Source organism: Manihot esculenta, chromosome 12 (assembly GCF_001659605.2).
Source record: "Manihot esculenta cultivar AM560-2 chromosome 12, M.esculenta_v8, whole genome shotgun sequence".
NCBI lineage: Eukaryota > Viridiplantae > Streptophyta > Magnoliopsida > Malpighiales > Euphorbiaceae > Manihot > Manihot esculenta.
This window is the reverse complement of record NC_035172.2, coordinates 32,475,140-32,498,281: the sequence shown is the minus strand read 5'-3', so window position 1 is coordinate 32,498,281 and position 23,142 is coordinate 32,475,140. Positions and strand designations below refer to the sequence as shown.

At 33.7% G+C, this 23,142-nt stretch overlaps 2 protein-coding genes across 6 annotated transcripts; both read right to left on the bottom strand.

Annotated features, from left to right (window-relative positions):
- Positions 1-2,526: 2,526 nt before the first annotated feature.
- Positions 2,527-12,780, bottom strand: LOC110628863 (tRNA-dihydrouridine(20) synthase [NAD(P)+]-like). 5 transcript variants are annotated; one of them, XM_043948993.1, is made up of 10 exons: positions 12,617-12,668; positions 12,430-12,535; positions 10,991-11,074; positions 9,812-9,950; positions 8,558-8,666; positions 8,325-8,461; positions 5,318-5,454; positions 4,557-4,663; positions 4,230-4,357; positions 2,529-2,834 (listed from the first exon to the last, which is right to left on the bottom strand). In XM_043948993.1, exons 3-10 carry the CDS (start codon positions 11,007-11,009, stop codon positions 2,765-2,767), a joined length of 846 nt encoding a protein of 281 aa, XP_043804928.1. In that variant the 5' UTR covers positions 11,010-11,074; positions 12,430-12,535; positions 12,617-12,668; the 3' UTR covers positions 2,529-2,764. The 5 variants fall into 5 exon arrangements, with proteins under 5 accessions (XP_021631376.1, XP_043804928.1, XP_021631379.1 ...); XM_021775684.2 differs by lacking the exon at positions 10,991-11,074 and having other exon boundaries at positions 2,527-2,834; positions 12,430-12,550; positions 12,617-12,780; XM_021775687.2 differs by lacking the exon at positions 12,617-12,668 and having other exon boundaries at positions 12,430-12,550.
- Positions 12,781-20,881: 8,101 nt separating this feature from the next.
- On the bottom strand, positions 20,882-22,331 carry LOC110627742 (probable 2-oxoglutarate-dependent dioxygenase AOP1). The gene is made up of 3 exons (XM_021774100.2): positions 21,910-22,331; positions 21,443-21,761; positions 20,882-21,351 (listed from the first exon to the last, which is right to left on the bottom strand). Exons 1-3 carry the CDS (start codon positions 22,287-22,289, stop codon positions 21,097-21,099), a joined length of 954 nt encoding a protein of 317 aa, XP_021629792.1. The 5' UTR covers positions 22,290-22,331; the 3' UTR covers positions 20,882-21,096.
- Between the last annotated feature and the right edge of the window lie 811 nt (positions 22,332-23,142).

The window sequence follows — 23,142 nt, the reverse complement described above, 5'->3', positions numbered from 1 at the left end:
AAAGGATAAAATAAAAAAATTATGAAATATGGAGAATATATCTATATATTTTTTTTATTACAATTGAACATCAAAAGCCAAACTTTTTTTTTCTCATAAAAAAAACAAATTCATTAAAGCCAGCAAGGATGGGAGTACAACTGAGACATCAAAACTTGGTGTTTTTTGTAAATTTAGGAGTAGGAGACTTTTTATTTATAGATTTAGGATCAGAATAAAAATATTTACGAATTTGGAATTAAGATGACAGGCGGCAGCAAAAAAAATTTATTTAGCGCCTGTTAAACAGGCGCCAAAACCTGGTGCTACTTTACGTGGCGCTAGGCTATTATTATTATTTTTTTTAAAATGGTCTAGCGCCACTTACAATGGCGCAGCCTATTACTTTTTTATTTTTTTTGTAAGAATGGCCTGGCGCCACTATGAGGCGCCAGGTCTTAATTTGTTTTTAATTATTAAAATATTATAATTATATTAATTAATATATTATTTTTATATTATATTTTTATTATAATATATTTTATTAATTTAATATATTTTTATAATAATATTATAATTAAATAATATTAATTATAAATTTATTTACTTCGTATTAAATATATATAAAAATATTAAATTAAATAATTAATAAAAAAATAAATTAATATAAATATTTAAAATTATAAAAATTAAATTTATTTTTATTAGATTACTATAGTGCAGTCGTACATATGATAATGTATATAATCACATAATAATATTAATTTTATAATACTAAAATTATATAGAGTCGGTAATATTTTTAGTTTAAATATTAATAATAAAATATATTAAATATTAATATATAAAATATATATTAATATTTAGATAAAATAAAATTATACTGATAATTAATTTATCATGCGATTAAATTAATTAATTAATTTATTTATTTTTAATAAATTATAAATAATTTAATATTTTTATATAATATCTAATAGCAAAATAATATAATAATTTTAAATATTTTATGCTTTTAAATATTTTTATATATAGTCCATTTGTTATTAATTTTTATAGTACTCGTATATATTAAAAATATTTTTATAAAATATGATAATTATTTATAACTGATTTTAGTAATTTATAGAATTATAAAATAACAGTATCATGAGATTAAAAAATTATTGATACTATTTAATCACAGTATTATTGTATTAATTTATTAAAATAATAAAATAATAAAATAATATTATTGTATTAATTTATTAAAATAATAAAAAATACTGAATAAATATATACAATATTATTAAATTATTTTTATATATCTAATTGCAACTGAATTATTTTTATATCTCTAATCACAATATAATATTAATTTTATAATTTATCAAATATTAATATATTAAAATTATAAAAAAATATTTATTATTATAAAAATATAATATAAATAATATTATTAAATTAATATAATATAATTATTTTATCATAATATATTAATAATTAAAAAAATAAATACATTGCGCCACAATAAGCTATTATTTATTTTTTTCATTATTTATTTTTTTATTTTATTTATAAGAAGTGAGGCCATGATTTAACTTTTTATTATTAAAATATCATAATTATATTAATTAATTAATATACTATTTTTATATAATGTTAATTTAATAATTTTATTTATATTATATTTTTATATAATAATTAAATTTTTTATATTATATTTCATAATTCTCTAAAATATTAAAACCATTAATATTATTTTGTGATTACATAGAGTCCAATAAAAATAAATTTAATTTTTATAATTTTAAATATTCATAATAATTAATTAATTAATTTTTTATTAATTATTTAATTCAATCTTTCTTATATATATATTTAATAATAGTTAAATAAATTTATAATTAATATTATTTAATTAGAATATTATTATAAAAATATATTAAAATTAATAAAATATATTATAAAAAATTTATTTTAATAAAAAAATAATTATTAAGTTAATATAATATAAAATTAATATATTAATTAATATAATTATAATATTTTATTAATTAAAAAAATTAAAAAAAAATCAAGGTGTGACGTAGGCCACTCTTATAAAAAAAAATAAAAAAGTAATGACCTGACGCCAGCGCCTGTTAAAGCAAGTTTTTTAGCTGCCATCTTAAATCTGTAAATATTTTTATTCTAACCCTAAATCTGCAAATAAAAAGTATGCCACTCCTAAATTGACAAAAAGCCCTCAAAACTTGTCCAGCTGCATCCATCAGATTAGATTTAACGCAGTGTTAGACCGTTTAGAGCAAAATATATACTTAGCATTCTTTTACTATTTCATAGTAACCCATTAAATATTTAAATTAAGATTATAATTTATTAAAATATCTAAATTTGCAAATAATTATAATAATTAAATATAAATTAATTATATTATTAATAATTTTTTTAAAATTAAACATTAGTTTATTAAATTTTTATAAAATAATAAAATTATACACATCCAAATTTATAAAATATATATATAAAAATAAAACATAATTAACAAATTTCATATCTATAAGAAAATTACAGATTTAATATCACTAAACCTTTTGAACAAGGGAATGATAAAATGAATGCCCACAAACATAAGTGGAAAAATTGCTACCTTTGGAATGATTTGTTTGAATAAGGGATATTCCAGATAGACAGAGCTAGCATACACCTCAAAAATTTCAGTGGCTACAATTAAGTGTACAAGTATAAAAAGCTAGTAAATCCTTTAATGTAAAACTAATTTTTGGGACTACAAAATTTCCTCTCAGCTTCCATTGGACGAGAACCGATTTTCATTCACAAATTGATAGTACCTTTCCTCCCCATAAAGTTTCCTGCAAGTTCAAGTAAATAATCTAAGCTTACTATAAATACCATGTAATGGTTAAACACAAAACACAAAAAAAGAAAAGAAAAAGAAAAAAGAAAGACAGAACTCATCTATATGAAAAATATTTTTTTTTTCAAGAAAATATTTTTTAAAAAAATAATAAAAGAAAACCCTTGTTTTACATTGTTTTGTTGCAACATTAAAAAATAAAGTATGTTAGGAATTTATGTATAGAAAATTTAGTGATACTAACATAATTTCACAAGTTTAGAAAATGACTTTATCTTTATAAAAAGAGAAAGTAATTTTTCTTAAAAATGGCTTAATTTTCTTTTTGACTAGAAAAATATTTCTAATTAACCAATTTTTCTTTAGTGCTCTTAAAAATAACAAAAAACAAACAAATTTTTCTAAAAAATATTTTTTGTGAAACAAATGGAGTCTTCATTGTTTTGAGTTATCAGTGATGACTCATATTTGTTTGAGGGAAATTTACCAATTAAAAGTTTCTGGCAGAGTGGACGAGCTATGACAAGAAGCAGAATGCTATTATGGGAGGTAGTTATGTAAAACCTATTTGCATTAGGAATCCAGAGTGCACAATTATTGAGTTATTATAAATAGTGCTACAATATTCTCTTTTCAGTAATGGAAAAGAGCAGGTGCTTGATGTAGGCAAGCGGGCTGATCATGTAAAATTCTTGCGTTTGTTTTTCTCTCTTTATAATCTAATCTTTACGTTGGTGGGTGTTTTCCACTAACAACATGAACAGTTTATTCAAAGTAATCAATTGCTTGATCAGTCTAAAAGTAAATAAAAATCTTTTTTCAATCAAACAGCATGAAGAAAAACATTACATAATTAGCATCTAATTGCTAATGCCTAATCCACAGTTAAGAAAGCCTGAAGGCCATTCCCAAGCAACATCTCCCTCGCCAACAAAGAGTTGGTAAGAGGCGTGGCATAGAGACAAGGAAGAGAAGTAGGCAACCTATTTCAACCGGGTCTTCCAATGGACCAGGAAGAAAGATTGAATCTTGTAGACTACAGTCTGTGAATCAGGGCAAAATCAATATACCCATAGAAAGCAGGACGACCATTGTGCAGTCAATTTGCAGAAGGCACCAAATCTACCCCAGTATAGCATTTTCAAGGCATGTACAGGCTTAAATACGAGATAAATATTCTACTGGTTTTCCACAAGCATAACTTGGACACATGGTAAACAGAAAGTGTTGCTTTATCAAAGCATAAAGTTTTCATGTAAAACGGGCCCCCAACAAATCCCAGCAATTTGGTGGCATATCCTACTACTAGAATGACCTTTCAACTTCAATAACTATACTTGACTTAGGTTGATTAAACTGAAAGAAGGTGCACAATTTAAATCAAACTTACGCTATATCTGCCAAATTTTCTGACTTGATCACACCCTTCCCCTCTGGAAGTTCAAGGCAAGAATAATGCATAATCATTTCCTTCAAAGTGTGCTTTGTGCTTTTAATATCATTGTCCCATAAGATACTCTGAAATCAAAGTTGCAAAAACTTATAAGCAAACCCAAATTCTTGGTTCATTGCAAACTTAATCTGCATGACAGGAAGTACACCAATATTGACCAAAATGTAAGGAAGGCCCAAAAGAAATTTCAGCTTCTTTTAGGAAAGGATATAAGAAAAGATAAGTAGCCCCATTTCACTTAAGAGAGTCACTGCGGTGGCTGACCTTTCTGACATATTCTCTTTTCACTTCCTCCCAGTGCACTTTGCCTTCAGGAGAGAAAACTGAAGCATTCCAAAGAGCTCCTCTTGCAACCATCACTGAAGAGGCACCTTAAAGAAAACCAGGATAAATGGTAGACATCAATATCAATTGAAACACCCAAGGAAGAGCAGTATAATGTTGTGTTTGGTCAGAGAGCATAAAATTATTGAGGAAAAAAAGGGCGAGAGAAGGGAAATACTTGAGAAGGAAGTTTCTACTTCTCTTTATTTTGGTTGGTTGAAAAGGAAGGAAAAGAAAAAGAATACCGCTCTATGCTTTGTTTGAAAGCATTAAAAAGAAAAAATCAACACATTTCCTCTTCTCCTTTCTATTCCATGCATTTTGGAGGATCATAAAAGGCCAGGCTAAGTGGAAGTATGTTAATTACTTTTTTTCTTCCAACCATCTCTTTCCATTTCCAATCAAATCAAGTAAAAATATTCCCATTCCGTTTTTCTCCTTCTCCCATCCCCACATTCCATCCATATCTCCAAGTCCCACATGATCCACAATTCACATCATTTTTAATGAATTGTCAACCAAGTATAATAAACAACGAAGAACTGTCCCCCACTAAACTCAAATGAAATTTATCAGAATGCCTGAGTTCTGATAAACAATCAGACCATCAAGATTCAGCTCATATTCAATCATAAACATGAAAATGTAATCATATGCTTAACCATCATATGTCAACAGATTGGAGTGTGTCATTTAGCTACCTGTAGCAGCTTTAATTCGTGCAAAATCACCATAATCAAAGACATCTCCATTTGCAATAACTGGAATAGATAATGCTGATACCACATCAGCAATCTCACTCCATTTGGCTGGATCCCTAGGTCTATCTGCAACTTTTCTACAAATTACACAACAGCAAAAAATGCAACCATTTATCAGACAATTTGAGAGCAACAATATACACAATCCATTTTATCACAATATTTATCATCCTCACCTACTACAACAGTACATCTCATCAATCACCTCCATAACCCACTTTCGAGCTTTTTTTCTTCAAGCTAATTTCTACTATAAGCATTTTGTCAAGTTGTTTAGTTTGTCAGACAGCCACACAACGGTTGTCAGAGTTATTAATCTCATGATCCAATGTTTTCATAATTCAAGTCATGCTTTATTTCTTTTCCCGCTCCATTAATTTCTCAAAAGAAACAGTGGTTTTAGCAAAATCAAACTTGAATACTTTCAGTTTACTAGCCTCATGCAGTATTGGAAGTTTAAGAATTATAGTAATTGTGAGTTGGGAAGTTTAGAGTTTTGTTATATAGGAATTATATTATTAGGTTTATTCTTTTCTAGTTTGTTTTACTTAGGATTCCTAATTAGCATTTGATCAGGGTTTGTTGTTTAAGGATTCCTAATCCTAGTTGTAATAGGACTACTATTTTACTACAAAATATAAATGCTATCTAGGGATTTTGGTCGATTTAATTATGATGATTATTATAAGAAGTTAATAGGAGTTCTTTAGATATTTGTTTCACTTGATCTTGGTTTCCTCATATTCAACATCACGGCCTATCCTCCACATAAGCATTTAAAATTTTAAGCAATTATGTGTTTGGTAAAAATGCTTACCAGTGATTAATAAGCAATTGATATGTTTGTTAATAAGTAGATTATAAGCACATTTATTATTAAAATTACTGAAAATGGTATGAAGTAATATATGTGGTGAAGTTTAAAATTAAATGAGACAATATAGTAATTTATTTGGTCAAACCAACTAATAAGCTTAGTGCTTGTAAGCACCAAAATGAAAACTTAGTTCTCCCCAACTTAAATTTCTGCAAGAATATTTGTATATATGTGTGCTTCTCTACTATATTTTATGCTAAAGACAATAGAATGTCTTATACATCTCTTACAGCTTAGATGATCCAGCTTGATTAAGCTTGCTAGAAGCTAATTATAGCTCACAATACCATGGTGAAGGTTTTATGGTTCTAGTCTTGCAAAATATAAGTAAAATGATTTTACTTATCTTTTTCTCTTATGTAGATTGTTTTCAGAACAATATCATGCACTTTGGTGGTGGCATGAAGCTTTCACACACACACACTTGACTTTTTGGTTAGAACCTACTTGGATCCACATCATAAAACATGGGACCAAAGTTTATGCTATTTGTACCTACTGAAACTATTGTCTTTTATTTGGCTTGGTACTGGCTATACCTCTCCGGCTGACATAACTTGATCGAGATTACGGTTTCATTTAAGTGAGTTTTGCCATTCAAACTTGACTGATAAATCACAGAATTATGATTTATAAGCATAACGTTTTTATCAGTTAAAATAAATCATCTTCAAATAGGCATCAACAGAAGTTAATATTTATGGACCTCAAGAGTCCAAGGGCTTCAGGTACGAACAACTAAAGGAATGTGTTTAAATTTTGGTAATGCAAGGGGAAACAAGTGGGTTTAGCTTAGATGATACAGATCCACAATGCACACATTTCAAATTAGATTCTATCATGTAAACATATAGAGAAAGCAGAAAAGGATGTCAAACTATATAGGATTAAGATAAGGGAGACTGAGAGGATCAGAAAAGGTGTATTATAGTCTGTAGACCAGCAAATGCAGCAGTATGAAAGATCTGTGCACATTGGTGGAAGATAAGACATGGAGAGGCAAACCTAAGGTGATGTGAAGAGCAGTAGTGTGAAAGGAGTTAGTGGCTCTTGATCCTTCTAGAAATGTAGCCTAAATTGAGTGGGGTAGAAGCAGCAGATTTATCCAACCACCTCATTTGATTTGAAATTAGTTATTTCATATTAAAATTTTAGTTGCATCACTTAAATTTCATCAAATTCCTGCAAATATAGGACTTAGTGCAATTATTCCGCAATACAACAGCCGCAACCACGGTAGCAGCAGCATCTATGATATAAAACTAACTCTCACTGCTTTTGGTTCAGTTTGTCTCACAACAAGACCTGGCAGTTTAAGCTATATTAAGCATAATCAACAACATTGGAAGACCAAACTTTTGGCTGAAATTCTTCATATGTAATGTTCTTTTACTAATTTGTGATACCTCAGAATCCTCCATCACAGAAATCTAGGCATAGCCTCCTGCTAAAGCAAGGAATAGGATTTCAGAAAAACCTAATAATTTTTGCTTTGAATTTGACATTCAAAATAAGCTGCATTGTCAGAGCACAAGGAACCATTTAGATCGCATAATTTTGACAAACAAAAAAAAATAACATTACAAGCTTCCCAATTTCCCACCAGCAAAATTACATTATTGGCCTGATCCTTGATAGAGTACAAGGGGTGTGCATGGTCCTTGAGGGTCCCAAATCGAACTTATTTTGCTGCTTTACTAACCAAAGTACTCCTACATTATATAGTATGTTTAATCCTAAATTATATATGTACCTCATAATTAAATATTATATAATTAAGTCTAGGTTATATGATATACTGTGTATTAACACCCAATTTTAAAATTTAAATGGTAATTCAAGCATAATATTCCATGGAAACTTCGAGAACCAAAACCGAAACACAAAATAATTGAACTGGAATCGTACCAAAGTTTCAGATTGGTTCAGTTCTGGTTGCTAGGCAGATCCTGAACCAGAACTGGAGCCACAAATTAAACCATCAAAGCTAGAATAACTACACGGCAGAAAAAAGAGCAAAATTTGTAGATTCTAAAGTAAAAGAAAATATATATATGAAATAGAGATCACCTTCCATGAACAGCAAGGGCAGAAACACCAGTCTTTTCAATCCGTCTTGCCAGTTCCACCGTATCCTGGGAAGATTTTAGAAGTCGAATCTTACATGTGACTGGACAGCTCAAGTTTCTCTTTAGCGTTGTCAAAATCTAGGGCAAATATTTAAGGTAAACAATAATTAATATACTGGCAATATTCACTAGGAAAAAAAGAACAGCAGTTTTCCAATGATATATTTCACATACATCGTGAATGAGCTCTGGTTTATTCAACAGAGCAGCACCCATGCCCCCACTTATAGAAAATGATTTAGGGCAACCCATATTGACATCTATTGCAGCAACATCCTTACACCTAAAAGAGAAAAGGAAATGGAGAAAAAATAAACTGTCACCAATATTTACTCAATATTCAAGATAAGAACTAGCACAAATTTTAGGATTTATTCAGGAAATTAACCCATACCCACATATCAGAAGCAAAGGAACTTATGCCACCCCCTTCTGATCAATCTCCAATGAAATGCAAAATCAAAACAAGGAAATTGTAGATAACTAATTTAGTTGCAAGTGTTTAAGCAAGTAGCAAACTAATTTAGTTGCAAGTGTTAAAGCAAGTAGCAAATTCATTTATCATCTATCATCTAATCATTTGCTAAAAAACTTAGGCTATGCCTGGTTACTTTCAGCTTCACACCTTTTATTTTCTAACAGCTTCAACTTTACTAAAGAGAGAGAGCGAGATTTGAAGGGAACAGATGAGATGATGGAATTTAAAAGGACAGCTTTTTAGATTTGATTGTCCACTTAATGCACCAATAACCGACAGTCACCATCACTCTGCCGATAACTCAGTTTGAACTTGTAGATACCAAATTCTAAGCCTTCTTTCTCAAACTTGTTTGATTTGAGTTCCTTCTCTTTACCAAGGTTGCAAACATGGAATCTAGCAAGTCCAAGGAGTTATGTATTGGCAAACAACCACCCTACCCAAACATAGAAGGGCGAACTGTCATTGAGAAGAAAGTTTATCAAAGAAATGAACTTTCTTGAGTTTAGTTTCTTAACTAATTTCATTACTGCCTTTAGTTACATAAGCCAAGACTATATGTTTTGGAACTTTGAATGCTGGAGCCTGGAGGTTTAGACCAAACAAAGGTATAACAGTAGTGATAAAACAATATGGGTTACAGTCATCTAAATTTGATTGGGAGGAATTCTTCATTTTGTGTTATTTACAAAGAATCAACACCCCTCCACATATTTAAGACCATAAATCCGGGATAATAGTTCCAAACAATATGCCTCCACACAACCCATGTGCTCTTTGCTTAATATTACTATTTTATAGATGGCATTTGAAACGCCCATCATGACATGAATGTAAAAGGATGAAAAAGAATTGAGTTAGGCATTCCACCAATTTTAGTGTTAAACACAATAGAAATTTCCCATCAAAGTAAATACAATACAAAGCAAAACATGCTAGTTAGTACTTACACTATTTGAGCAGCAGTTAGAGCCCTCACGGCATCAGAAGTGCCAATTTGGAATATAACTCGATTTCTTTCTTCATAGCAGGTTCTGAAGACAACATTTTCTGTCCCTTTCTCCACAAAGTCAGTGCACCCAATATATTCTGCATAAACATAAATATGAACTTCCTAAATTGATATGTAGAAAAAAAAGGACAATAAGTGATAAATACCACAAATAAAGTAAAAGGTTCCACTAGAAGGAGGAAAGACAAAATACAGAAGCAACATATTTCATCAATTCTTTTTATTTTCTCTTAATGCAAAAGACTAGAGTCCTGAAAACAAAGAGTAACTGTGCATTCCTTGCTTTTTTTAATAAAAAAAATCCAACTTAGAAACCTAGAGTCAAAATTATGAAGTATGAACCATAAACAAACAAAATAACCACTTCAGCAAGAAGCAAATTTTCCTTTGTGGCCATATGGATCCAGCTGATATAACTATATTCATGTTTTAAATTAATCAGATATACAATGGTAACATCTGTTTTGCAGGAACTGAAATTAGTTATGGACCGATCTCCAATAACCTTAGGTATGCTTCTTCACTGTATACCTCTTATAATCTCTTCAAAATAGCTGAGACAAACTAAGTCCTTAATAACCATCTCCCTTATCATCTCAGATGGATCTTTATCTTCATTGCCAATAACTTTCGTAATCCATGCTTAGATACAACTCAAGCTCATACTATTAGCTTCCAAGTCCTATTTTCACTTTTAAGAGGTTACTCATACCTTCAACTTGGTCAAGCTTTGTCAGACACTCTTTTGCACTAGTTTGCCGTCTTCTCTTTTTAAATAAGGCAGCTCTGATCTTTTGAATGACAATGTGTATCGCCCAAATGGGTTCTCTATATGGCTCACAAAAAGGATAAGCACAAAAATAAAAATTAATTAATTCTACAAAGTCAGTGCCAAATCCATTGTTAACTTCCAAGTTCCCTAAATTCTAAGGTCAACCAAATTGCATAATTTGCTAGCACAGCTAATTCAAAAAACAAATTGTAAAACTCCATACATGTTTATAGACCACAAAAGGGATTTCCTTTTAAGCTCAAACCAATTTCTATCTACAGAATGTGAGAAGGACAGAGCACTAGCAAATCATCATAATGATCTTAAGCATGAAATAGAAATTACCATTTAAGCTGTGGTGCATTCAATGGGTTCAAGATCAATGATCCCTCCTTGAATGTAATATTTGCAGCATATGGAGCTGGTAACCTAACATCATGTTCCCGAGAAAATGACAACTAAATTTAATCAATATGAAAGAGCGAATACCAAATTACTGCAAAGTGTCACTTTATGAAAATCTACAAGCAAAAGGCTGTTGATCATAAATTATTTACATACAAGGCCATAGGAATGCTCTTATTCGTGTAATCAGATTACTGATCAATGGTTACCAGCTCATTGTAAGAATAGCCCAAACAGGGTTCAATGCCAGAATATTGGGTCATCATATTAGAGGAAGTGAGGGGAAGGGGAGAAAGAGAGAGAGATGAGTGTACAGGTAGAGAGGATGTTAGGTATTTTCTGATAAGAATAAAAAAAGTGCCAACAATGACTCTACCTCTCTTAAAGGATCGAGAAATTTGGGAATTAAAAAATCCAATTCATTTTGTAGATAGTCAAAATAATTATTTCAAAATAGCAAATGAACATCAGCGATAGACGTTTTGATTGCAATAGAACATGCAAAAACTTCGAGATGGTGTCAGTTCTAGTCTATTCAGGAACAAACAATTACTTGAGTGCCAAACTCTATCTCGACAAGAAGATGGATTTACCCAGTAGGTTCGACAGTAAAACCAAGTTGTCAAAATTAATTGAGCACCAAAAGTAATCAGGACATTAGCAATTAGCCTGCCCTGCTTAGTTTCACTGTAACCTACATTGGCCAAGTTAATCGTATCTGACCTTTACCTACTCCAGAAGTGTTGCCTAACTCAAATAGCAACAAAAAATTAATTCATTGTTGTTGTTCAGTTGGTAGCTGTACTGAAGGTTACATTAGAACACTCCAATATGTTGCAGTGGGATTCCTTAGGTTGGCTGACATAGCACTGCAGACTTGGAATTAAGTAAGAAAGCCTGAGTTAAATCTGGGGACGCTTGAAATAATCAATTTCAACAAACAAAACAATTGATTTTTAGCATCCCTTGCCAACAAAACCAACTGAGATTCGACTCCTTGTTAGTTTCTTAAAAACAACAAATGCTATAGATCAAACAACAGAAAATATGTTTAAAACAGAACAACTCTTTCTGAACCCCACAACATTTCTCAATTCAAAAAATTAACAATCAACAGATTCAGCATCTAACTACAAAACATGCTTTGAATAACATGTCATGAACACAACTTTTAAATTCTAACCCCGAGAATCAACATGGCTTTGAAGATTACACGGGCAATTAACACAAACTGCGCAACTAACTAACTAAATAGTCAAAGGAAAAAAAAACTTGCAAAACAGATTGAATAGTTCAGGATAATTAATAAATTCTCAAGGAAATAAAACTCCTAGCAGCTCTCACAGGTTAAATTGTGGTCATATGAATTAAAAGAGTACCGTTTACTTTGCGTTCACATTTGACCATCTTGTGATCAATAATCTCCTCTCCGTAAGTAATATCAGCGCCGTATTCAGCAGCTAGCAACCTAAACGGCAATGTCCCCTGCATAAAACGACACTGATTATTCAAATTTAGCTGCCAACCAACAGAAAAATACTTGTTCAATTTCTTTTCAATACTTACGACTCGAACCATGGGAGCCAAGACCAGCTTGTTCTGGTAATCCATCTTCTTAATCGAAGGAGATTGGAGATCAGGTGAACGAAGCCAAAGCTGCAGCTGTTTTTGTCAAATGGGTAGTCTCTGGGTTGCAGCTGCTTTCGAGGAAGAGGTTCAATGAAGGAGGAATGGGTTTCAATTGGTCTGGGCTTAAGTAGTTACTGGGCTCCTAAAAAGATGTTTAAGAAAATAATTTAGATAGAGCGCCCTTTTTTTTCTTGAAAGCAAAAGGTTATTTTTAAAATTCATTTGATTATAAAATTCTAAAATATTTCAAATATATAAGAATATTTTATTATTTGATCCTAAATTTCATTATTAATAATAATTGATTTAGTATTTCTATTTTAAAAATTAAACTATTTAATTTTTTATAATTATATTATAACGTAATATATTTATAAAAAATTTTAATATTATATTAAATTTAGATCAAATTTAACTTGTGAAAAATATTTAAAATTTTATAAAAAAATATTATTTCTATTTTAAATAAACGTAAAATTATTTCTATTTAAATAGCCGCTTAATAAAAACTCATTCGTTCGTTGATTATGAAAATAATATTTAAAAAATAATAATAATATTCCATTCACTATAAATTATTCTATTTTAATTATAATAGAATTTTATTTTTTTTTAAATAAAACTTGAAAATTAGGAGAATAGAATCAGAAATCTGTCAAATTTATTTAGATACATTTACTATCAGATTAAATACGTGAGTGCATAATAAAAAATTATCTATGAATCCAATTATAAGTGGTTCATAAATATTGGAGATAATAACAAACAAAGATAATGTTAGTTAGATGTGTATATTTAAAGTATATTTGTATTTTGTAATTCCTAAGATATAGGGACTCAACTGTGTATTTATACCTCTGTATTCTTTATGAAGTAATATACAAAAACCACTTCTCTCATCTCATTCACATGGTATCAGAGCCACGATGAGTACCTCTCCTCAAATTTCTGAAACAAACATTCCAGTTCTTCCTGTATCTCCTTCTCTTTCATCTCTTACATCACCCATTCTTCCTATTCAAACATCAAATTTATTCACCACACCACCTCATGCTCAACTCTCTTTCTCATTAAAATTGAAAGAGACAAACTATTTAGCCTGGAAAACCCAGTTCCTACCTATCATCAAATGCTATAATCTCAATCAGCATATTGATGGAACACTACCTACCTCAATGTGCTTTGTTCGTGCTTTAAAACAAGGGTTTATTGCAAGATAAGAGGCTCCTATATTATCACACCAAACTACAGTTGGGTTGCGTAGTGGCTGTTTCAATTCTGTAAGCAGTGACCGAATCCAAATTAATTCAGCAACTGTATTGGCGACGGAACGATATTCAGCCTCTGTCGAAGACCTTGCAACGGTTGGTTGCTTCTTAGCTGATCATGAAATTAAGTTTGGTCCCAAATAAATTGCAAAACCACCTGTTGAACGACGATCAATAGCATTCCCTGCCCAGTCAGCATCACAGAATGCTTGTAAAGTAGCTGCAGGTGATGGTGTAACAAACAACCCATGTCGAATGGTACCTTTGACATACCGAAGGACTCTTTTACAGGCTGCCCAATGTATTGTGGTAGGGGCAGATAAAAATTGACATAGCTTATTCACTGCAAACGCAAGATCTGGCCGCGTTAAACAAGCGTATTGTAATGCACCCACAGTCTTTCGATACAAAGTTGGATTGTCCATAGGCTCACCATCACTGATATGTAACTGACAAGAAGGAGCCATAGGTGTCTTAACAGCAGTCGCTTGATCCATTGTCGTCTCTTTGAGCAAATCTTGAAGATATTTCTGTTGAGAAAGCAAGATTCCTTTCGGAAGATGAAGTACCTCAATACCCAAAAAATAATGCAGCCGTCCTAGATCACGGAGTTTAAATTCAGTAGAGAGTTGTTTGAGACAAGTAGTAATTGCAACTGAACTATTCCCAGTAATAACTATGTCATCCACATAGAGAAGAATATAGAGAACTACTGCATCACTCTTGTAAATAAAAAGAGAGGAATCCGTGTGAGAACCTTTAAACCCAATACTGACTAAATAAGCACTCAGCCGTTGGAACCAAGCTCGCGGAGCTTGTTTTAACCCATATATAGATTTGTTGAGCTTACAAACATAGGATGGACATCTAGGATCTGTAAATCCAGGTGGCTGCGACATGTACACAGTCTCTTCCAAATAACCATGGAGAAACGCATTAGATATGTCAAGCTGTCGCATTTCCCATTTATGTGAAACAGCAAGTGAAAGAATAATACGAATAGTTTGCGATTTAATTACCGGACTAAAAGTAGCTTCATAATCAATCCCCTCGACTTGATTATAACCCTTCGCTACTAATCGCGCTTTACATCGTTCAATAGTACCATCCGGATTGCGTTTCACTTTGAAGACCCACTTGTTTCCAACAATATTTGTATGTAAAGGCTTTGGAACCAACGTCCAAGTTTGATGTTGAAGTAAAGCTGAAATTTCCTTACTCATAGCCTCTCGCCAAATTGGTATTTTAATAGCTTTGGAGTAACAAGAAGGTTCTGTAATTGAGTCCTGTAAAATATCCACCTTTGTTTGTAAACCAAAAAATTTCTTCTTCTTTGGATTCGGTCGTAACAGCATTGGATGAGTACGAATTGGAGGAGCAGAAGTAGCAGATGGGAGAGCAACTTGTAGTGGTTCTGCGGATTCAATTTCTGCAGCTGCTGTCTGTTCAATAATAGAAGGTTCAGAGTGATGCGGGACTGAAAGTGATATATCAGTAGCAGAATCGGTAACAGCTGGGGCTGTATGTTCATCACTAGAAGGAGCAGAAACAAGTGTTGGAGATGATGATTGTGGAGAAAAAGAAGGAGCTGTAGCAGTACATGTAAGCCACGGCACTGAATGTTCAGATGGAGGTTTTCCCAAAAGAGAATCAGCAACATTAGCACATTCTTTATAAAGAAACCGAGATTCATCCACACGAACATGTCGGCTAAGATATATCTTTTGATCTGTAGGATTAAAACATATATACCCAAGATGATGATTAGAATAGCCAAGAAAAACACAGGCAGCACTTCTATATGAGAATTTATTCCGATTGAAAGGACGAAGTAAAGGATACATTGTGCATCCAAAAACCCGTAAGAAATTATAATCTGGTGATGTGCCGAATAATTTCTCATAAGGTGAAGACTGTTGGAGTACAGGAGAAGGAAGTCGATTCACCAAATAAGCAGCAGTAGTTACGCCAAAAGTCCAAAACCGCCTGGGAACAGAAGAATGAGCTAGCATAGTTAAACAAGTATCCACAACATGTCTAATTTTCCTTTCGACAGTTCCATTTTGCTGATGGGTGTGTGGACATGTAATTCGATGATGTATACCATGTTCTTTGAGATAGGTATGAACAGCTCGAAATTCCCCACCCCAGTCTGATTGAAAATTCAGTATTTTTGCATTAAACTGCCGTTCCACTGCTTTATGAAAATTAACAAAGACCGAACACACATCACTTTTCCTCTTAAGTGGAAATAACCAACAGAAGCGAGAAAAATCATCAACAAATATTGCAAAATAGCGATCACCAGTAAAAGATAATTCGGGAGCAGGACCCCAAACATCACCATGAATTAATTCCAAAGGTTTGTTTGAAACAGAACCAGTAAGAGACAAATGAATTTGACTATGCTTTCCTAAACAGCAGGCTTCACAAAGACTATGCTATTGTTTTATTGACGAACTAGACAAATTAAACGTGGAAATAACAAATGACACTGTTGTTTGTTGAGGATGACCAAGGCGTGAGTGCCAATCTGGAGTTGTACTGCGAGCAGAATAGAAAGCTTGCTTTCGTGATTCATGTGAAGGCAAAACAAGCTTGTACACACCATCCTCAGCCGGCCCTTGAAACAACACTTGTTTACTTGGCTTGTGCTTCACAACAAATCCATCAGAATCAAATTCAAATGAACAAGCATTATCTTTGGCAAATCGATAAACAGACAAAAGTTGATGTTGCAGAGATGGCACATGAAGAATATTATTGCAAGGGTTTATTGCAAGATAAGAGGCTTCTCCAAATCCAGCCCCTCTTCCTATTATTACCGATTCAACAACAAATCTACCTTCTCCAAATCCGGAGTATATCAAATGGGTTCAAGAAGATCAACTTCTACTCAGTTGGATTTGTTCGTCATTAACTGAGGAGGTTATGCCCTATGTCACTGGAATTGAGAATGCTCGTGACGCTTGGGTATCTCTTTCAGATGCGTTTGGAACTAGCAATAGTGCCGTACGGGTTCAGCTCCATATCGCCTTGCAGAATCTGTCCTTTGGTGATAAATCGGTTGCTAAATTTTTGCGCGAAGCTAAGGTGATTTCAGATGCGCTAGCTGCTGCAGGGACACCCATCTCCACAGATGAGTTTAATGCTACTATTTTTCGTTTATTGCCCTCTGAATATCATCCTGTTATTGCTACACTGTCTGCTAGTAAAACAAAAATAACTTTTTCCGAGTTGTCTAGTCAGTTGATGTCGCATGAGATTTTGATTCAAAATTCCAATCGGGCTTCTCCTATTCTTGCTAATTTTGCAAGACAAAACAATTCTGGGTCTCACTCTGGCAGTAAGAATTATCAACGTGGCAGTAATAATCGCAATTCTGGGGCGCATTCTGGAACTAATTCAAAGAGTTCCAAACGATGGTACCCTAATCCCTGTCAAATTTGTGGTCTCAACAACCATCAGGCCAAGTGGTGTCGAAAACGGTACGATCAGGATTCCAATCAGATTACTGCTAATATTGCTAATGTTTCAGATTCTTCTGATTCACAGAATTGGTTTGCCGACACTGGTGCCTCTCACCATATGACACCAGACTTGTCAGCTTTGGATATTACTGATGAATACAAAGGAACTGACAAAGTTACCATAGGTAATGGTTTTGGCTTATCTATTGCACATGTTGGAAAACGCCTTGTTCCCACTTCCACTGCACATATTAAACTCAATAATATTCTTCATGTGCCATCTCTGCAACATCAACTTTTGTCTGTTTATCGATTTGCCAAAGATAATGCTTGTTCATTTGAATTTGATTCTGATGGATTTGTTGTGAAGCACAAGCCAAGTAAACAAGTGTTGTTTCAAGGGCCGGCTGAGGATGGTGTGTACAAGCTTGTTTTGCCTTCACATGAATCACGAAAGCAAGCTTTCTATTCTGCTCGCAGTACAACTCCAGATTGGCACTCACGCCTTGGTCATCCTCAACAAACAACAGTGTCATTTGTTATTTCCACGTTTAATTTGTCTAGTTCGTCAATAAAACAACAGCATAGTCTTTGTGAAGCCTGCTGTTTAGGAAAGCATAGTCAAATTCATTTGTCTCTTACTGGTTCTGTTTCAAACAAACCTTTGGAATTAATTCATGGTGATGTTTGGGGTCCTGCTCCCGAATTATCTTTTACTGGTGATCGCTATTTTGCAATATTTGTTGATGATTTTTCTCGCTTCTGTTGGTTATTTCCACTTAAGAGGAAAAGTGATGTGTGTTCGGTCTTTGTTAATTTTCATAAAGCAGTGGAACGGCAGTTTAATGCAAAAATACTGAATTTTCAATCAGACTGGGGTGGGGAATTTCGAGCTGTTCATACCTATCTCAAAGAACATGGTATACATCATCGAATTACATGTCCACACACCCATCAGCAAAATGGAACTGTCGAAAGGAAAATTAGACATGTTGTGGATACTTGTTTAACTATGCTAGCTCATTCTTCTGTTCCCAGGCGGTTTTGGACTTTTGGCGTAACTACTGCTGCTTATTTGGTGAATCGACTTCCTTCTCCTGTACTCCAACAGTCTTCACCTTATGAGAAATTATTCGGCACATCACCAGATTATAATTTCTTACGGGTTTTTGGATGCACAATGTATCCTTTACTTCGTCCTTTCAATCGGAATAAATTCTCATATAGAAGTGCTGCCTGTGTTTTTCTTGGCTATTCTAATCATCATCTTGGGTATATATGTTTTAATCCTACAGATCAAAAGATATATCTTAGCCGACATGTTCGTGTGGATGAATCTCGGTTTCTTTATAAAGAATGTGCTAATGTTGCTGATTCTCTTTTGGGAAAACCTCCATCTGAACATTCAGTGCCGTGGCTTACATGTACTGCTACAGCTCCTTCTTTTTCTCCACAATCATCATCTCCAACACTTGTTTCTGCTCCTTCTAGTGATGAACATACAGCCCCAGCTGTTACCGATTCTGCTACTGATATATCACTTTCAGTCCCGCATCACTCTGAACCTTCTATTATTGAACAGACAGCAGCTGCAGAAATTGAATCCGCAGAACCACTACAAGTTGCTCTCCCATCTGCTACTTCTGCTCCTCCAATTCGTACTCATCCAATGCTGTTACGACCGAATCCAAAGAAGAAGAAATTTTTTGGTTTACAAACAAAGGTGGATATTTTACAGGACTCAATTACAGAACCTTCTTGTTACTCCAAAGCTATTAAAATACCAATTTGGCGAGAGGCTATGAGTAAAGAAATTTCAGCTTTACTTCAACATCAAACTTGGACGTTGGTTCCAAAGCCTTTACATACAAATATTGTTGGAAACAAGTGGGTCTTCAAAGTGAAACGCAATCCGGATGGTACTATTGAACGATGTAAAGCGCGATTAGTAGCGAAGGGTTATAATCAAGTCGAGGGGATTGATTATGAAGCTACTTTTAGTCCGGTAATTAAATCGCAAACTATTCGTATTATTCTTTCACTTGCTGTTTCACATAAATGGGAAATGCGACAGCTTGACATATCTAATGCGTTTCTCCATGGTTATTTGGAAGAGACTGTGTACATGTCGCAGCCACCTGGATTTACAGATCCTAGATGTCCATCCTATGTTTGTAAGCTCAACAAATCTATATATGGGTTAAAACAAGCTCCGCGAGCTTGGTTCCAACGGCTGAGTGCTTATTTAGTCAGTATTGGGTTTGAAGGTTCTCACACGGATTCCTCTCTTTTTATTTACAAGAGTGATGCAGTAGTTCTCTATATTCTTCTCTATGTGGATGACATAGTTATTACTGGGAATAGTTCAGTTGCAATTACTACTTGTCTCAAACAGCTCTCTACTGAATTTAAACTCCGTGATCTAGGACGGCTGCATTATTTTTTGGGTATTGAGGTACTTCATCTTCCGAAAGGAATCTTGCTTTCTCAACAGAAATATCTTCAAGATTTGCTCAAAGAGACGACAATGGATCAAGCGACTGCTGTTAAGACACCTATGGCTCCTTCTTGTCAGTTACATATCAGTGATGGTGAGCCTATGGACAATCCAACTTTGTATCGAAAGACTGTGGGTGCATTACAATACGCTTGTTTAACGCGGCCAGATCTTGCGTTTGCAGTGAATAAGCTATGTCAATTTTTATCTGCCCCTACCACAATACATTGGGCAGCCTGTAAAAGAGTCCTTCGGTATGTCAAAGGTACCATTCGACATGGGTTGTTTGTTACACCATCACCTGCAGCTACTTTACAAGCATTCTGTGATGCTGACTGGGCAGGGAATGCTATTGATCGTCGTTCAACAGGTGGTTTTGCAATTTATTTGGGACCAAACTTAATTTCATGGTCAGCTAAGAAGCAACCAACCGTTGCAAGGTCTTCGACAGAGGCTGAATATCGTTCCGTCGCCAATACAGTTGCTGAATTAATTTGGATCCGGTCACTGCTTACAGAATTGAAACAGCCACTACACAACCCAACTGTAGTTTGGTGTGATAATATAGGAGCCTCTTATCTTGCAATAAACCCTTGTTTTAAAGCACGAACAAAGCACATTGAGGTAGACTTCCATTTTGTTCGTGAGCAAGTTAAAGAGGGTCATATAAGTGTTCACTATATTTCTTCACTAGATCAGTTGGCTGATATTTTCACAAAACCATTGAGTTCAACCAGATTCTTGCAACACAAAAACAAGCTGCGAATTCTTGACAGAGATTCTTAGCTTGAGAGGGGGTATTGGAGATAATAACAAACAAAGATAATGTTAGTTAGATGTGTATATTTAAAGTATATTTGTATTTTGTAATTCCTAAGATATAGGGACTCAACTGTGTATTTATACCTCTGTATTCTTTATGAAGTAATATACAAAAACCACTTCTCTCATCTCATTCACAATAAACAATACATTCAAATTCAAACCATATTTATTACAATTTACAATAATATCTGCTGATTTTCGATCTTTGCTTGGCGGCTATAATTATTCTAATGTAACAAAATCAATCGGTTCAAATACCATCAAGAACACGAGGCTAAGACAGGCGATTTATTCAGAGGTTGTAATGTGACAAGAGGATGTCGGCTCTGGCTTGTGTAATATTGCTGCATACAATTACTAGTTCCCAGCATATGCAAAGATCTGTTTGGCTGACTCCATAGCAAGTCCCTCCTTTGAAAATGAGAACATCAGGAATTCCCAAAAATCAAACTCCTTAAAAATCTGTGGATTTCTTTCATCAACTAGTTCTTCTGGTGGCTTGATCGTTGTCCCCAATTTTGGAACAGCAAAGGCTCCAAACGAGTACCTGTCTTTGTCTCCTTTCATCATCACCCTATGATTCACTGCATGCAATCTTCCATTGCTCCATGCCTGAAAAGCAAAATCCATGGCAGTGCCACAAGGACAAGAGGATATATGTTGAAGTTGTGGAAGAAGAATAAGAGGGACCAGGACACGTTACCATGAGAGGATCTCCGACAATGAAGACCAAGGAACTGGGAGATAGAGACAACTTGATCCATTGTCCATCTCTGGTTTCTATTTCAAGACCTGAAACTTCCTCTTCAACCAGAAGAGTACACATAAGTTTATCTGTATGGGCACTGAGTCCATTCATGTATTCCTCAGTTGATGGAGCTTTATATCTCATCATCCTAAGCAAAATCTCACATTCCATGATGGAATTTGAGTTTCCACCCAAGCCATAGCTATCAAGAATCATCACCTGTATTATCTGGTGTAGCTCCTCCACTGGCTTCATCATGGAATCAATGGTTTGGCTTCACACATAAAAACAACATTAACGGTAGATTCTATAGGATAATCACTGCAACAAATTGAATTTTACACATTTAATGACAATTTTTATCCCACTAAAGATCTAATTTCTTGTAGTGGATGAAGAAAATAAGAAGCATGATTCAATACCAGAATTGCTGGTGTCCATGAGGCCATAGATGCTGTGTAAAGCCTTTGAGAGAGTCGTAGTTGGAGGCATCTTCAATACCCAAGCTCTCATACAAGGGAACTACAGGAAGCTGGCCAGCGTAGCCATGGTAAGGCTTAGGATTAAAATTCTTCTTCTTTATCTCCGAAGGAAGTTGGAAAACTTGACTTATCATTGAAAAGGTCTGGGTTCGTAAATGCATGGATATTTGATCATAAACCACCTCAAAACACCCAAAAGTTTCACAGGCCTCTCTAACTCTCAAGCACAAATGGTGCCACCCTTGGATTCCTCGTGCACAGTGAGGTGAAATTGTTGAAAGATCGATGACTGGAATTTGATTTTGAGAAGCTAAATCCATTTCTGCTAACTCCAGCTCTCGTGGGTTCTCAATTGAATACTGCTTTTTTGTGATATTTATTGCATGTGAGGACAAATAGATGACACCAAAACTACCATGTTAAGCATATATAGTAGAATAATTTTAAGCCAGACATTAAACCATTGACAAAAGAAAATTAACTCAAATTTTTAAATAAGAAGCATCATGGACATCCTAACCTGTTAACTCTTAGAATTATTTATCTTGTATGCACCGAGAGAGTATGCGGTGCGCTTTTAAAATTGCCTAATATTTTGGACTTTAGAGAAATAAAGATTAAATAAACCTAAAAATTTCTTCCTTTTACATAAATAAAATTTTCACTCCTTATCAACGCTGATCATGGCAAGCTCCAAACGCTCAGGGCTTGATGAAGCTCAAACTAAGAAGATTGAGTCTAAACTCCAAGAGGACTCAATATGCTGCTTTAAGTCTTTTATGGGATCAGAGCCTATCCAGGTAAATCGAGCTGGACATGAATTTACTCTTAGTATTCTAACCCCGAATATCCATTCCCCTCACAGTAAAACAAATCTCGTGATGCTCGGGATTGTGTCCAGGTGGCGCAGATAGAATTAAATGGCCACCTGACGAAAGAGAGAAAAGGACGTTGTACGTCCGTATATACTACCAGCGTGACTATGGTAGGAGGGATGCAAGTACAGAACAATGGTTACACGTCACTAAAATACAAAAGAGAAAGAGAATAAAGGAATACAAGAGAAAAACGAAAACCAAACTTACCAAGATATACCCTAAGTCTGGACTCATTCTTGGATCTCAGACATCAATTGGCACTGTCTATAGAAACGAAGGAGAATTTTTCATCATC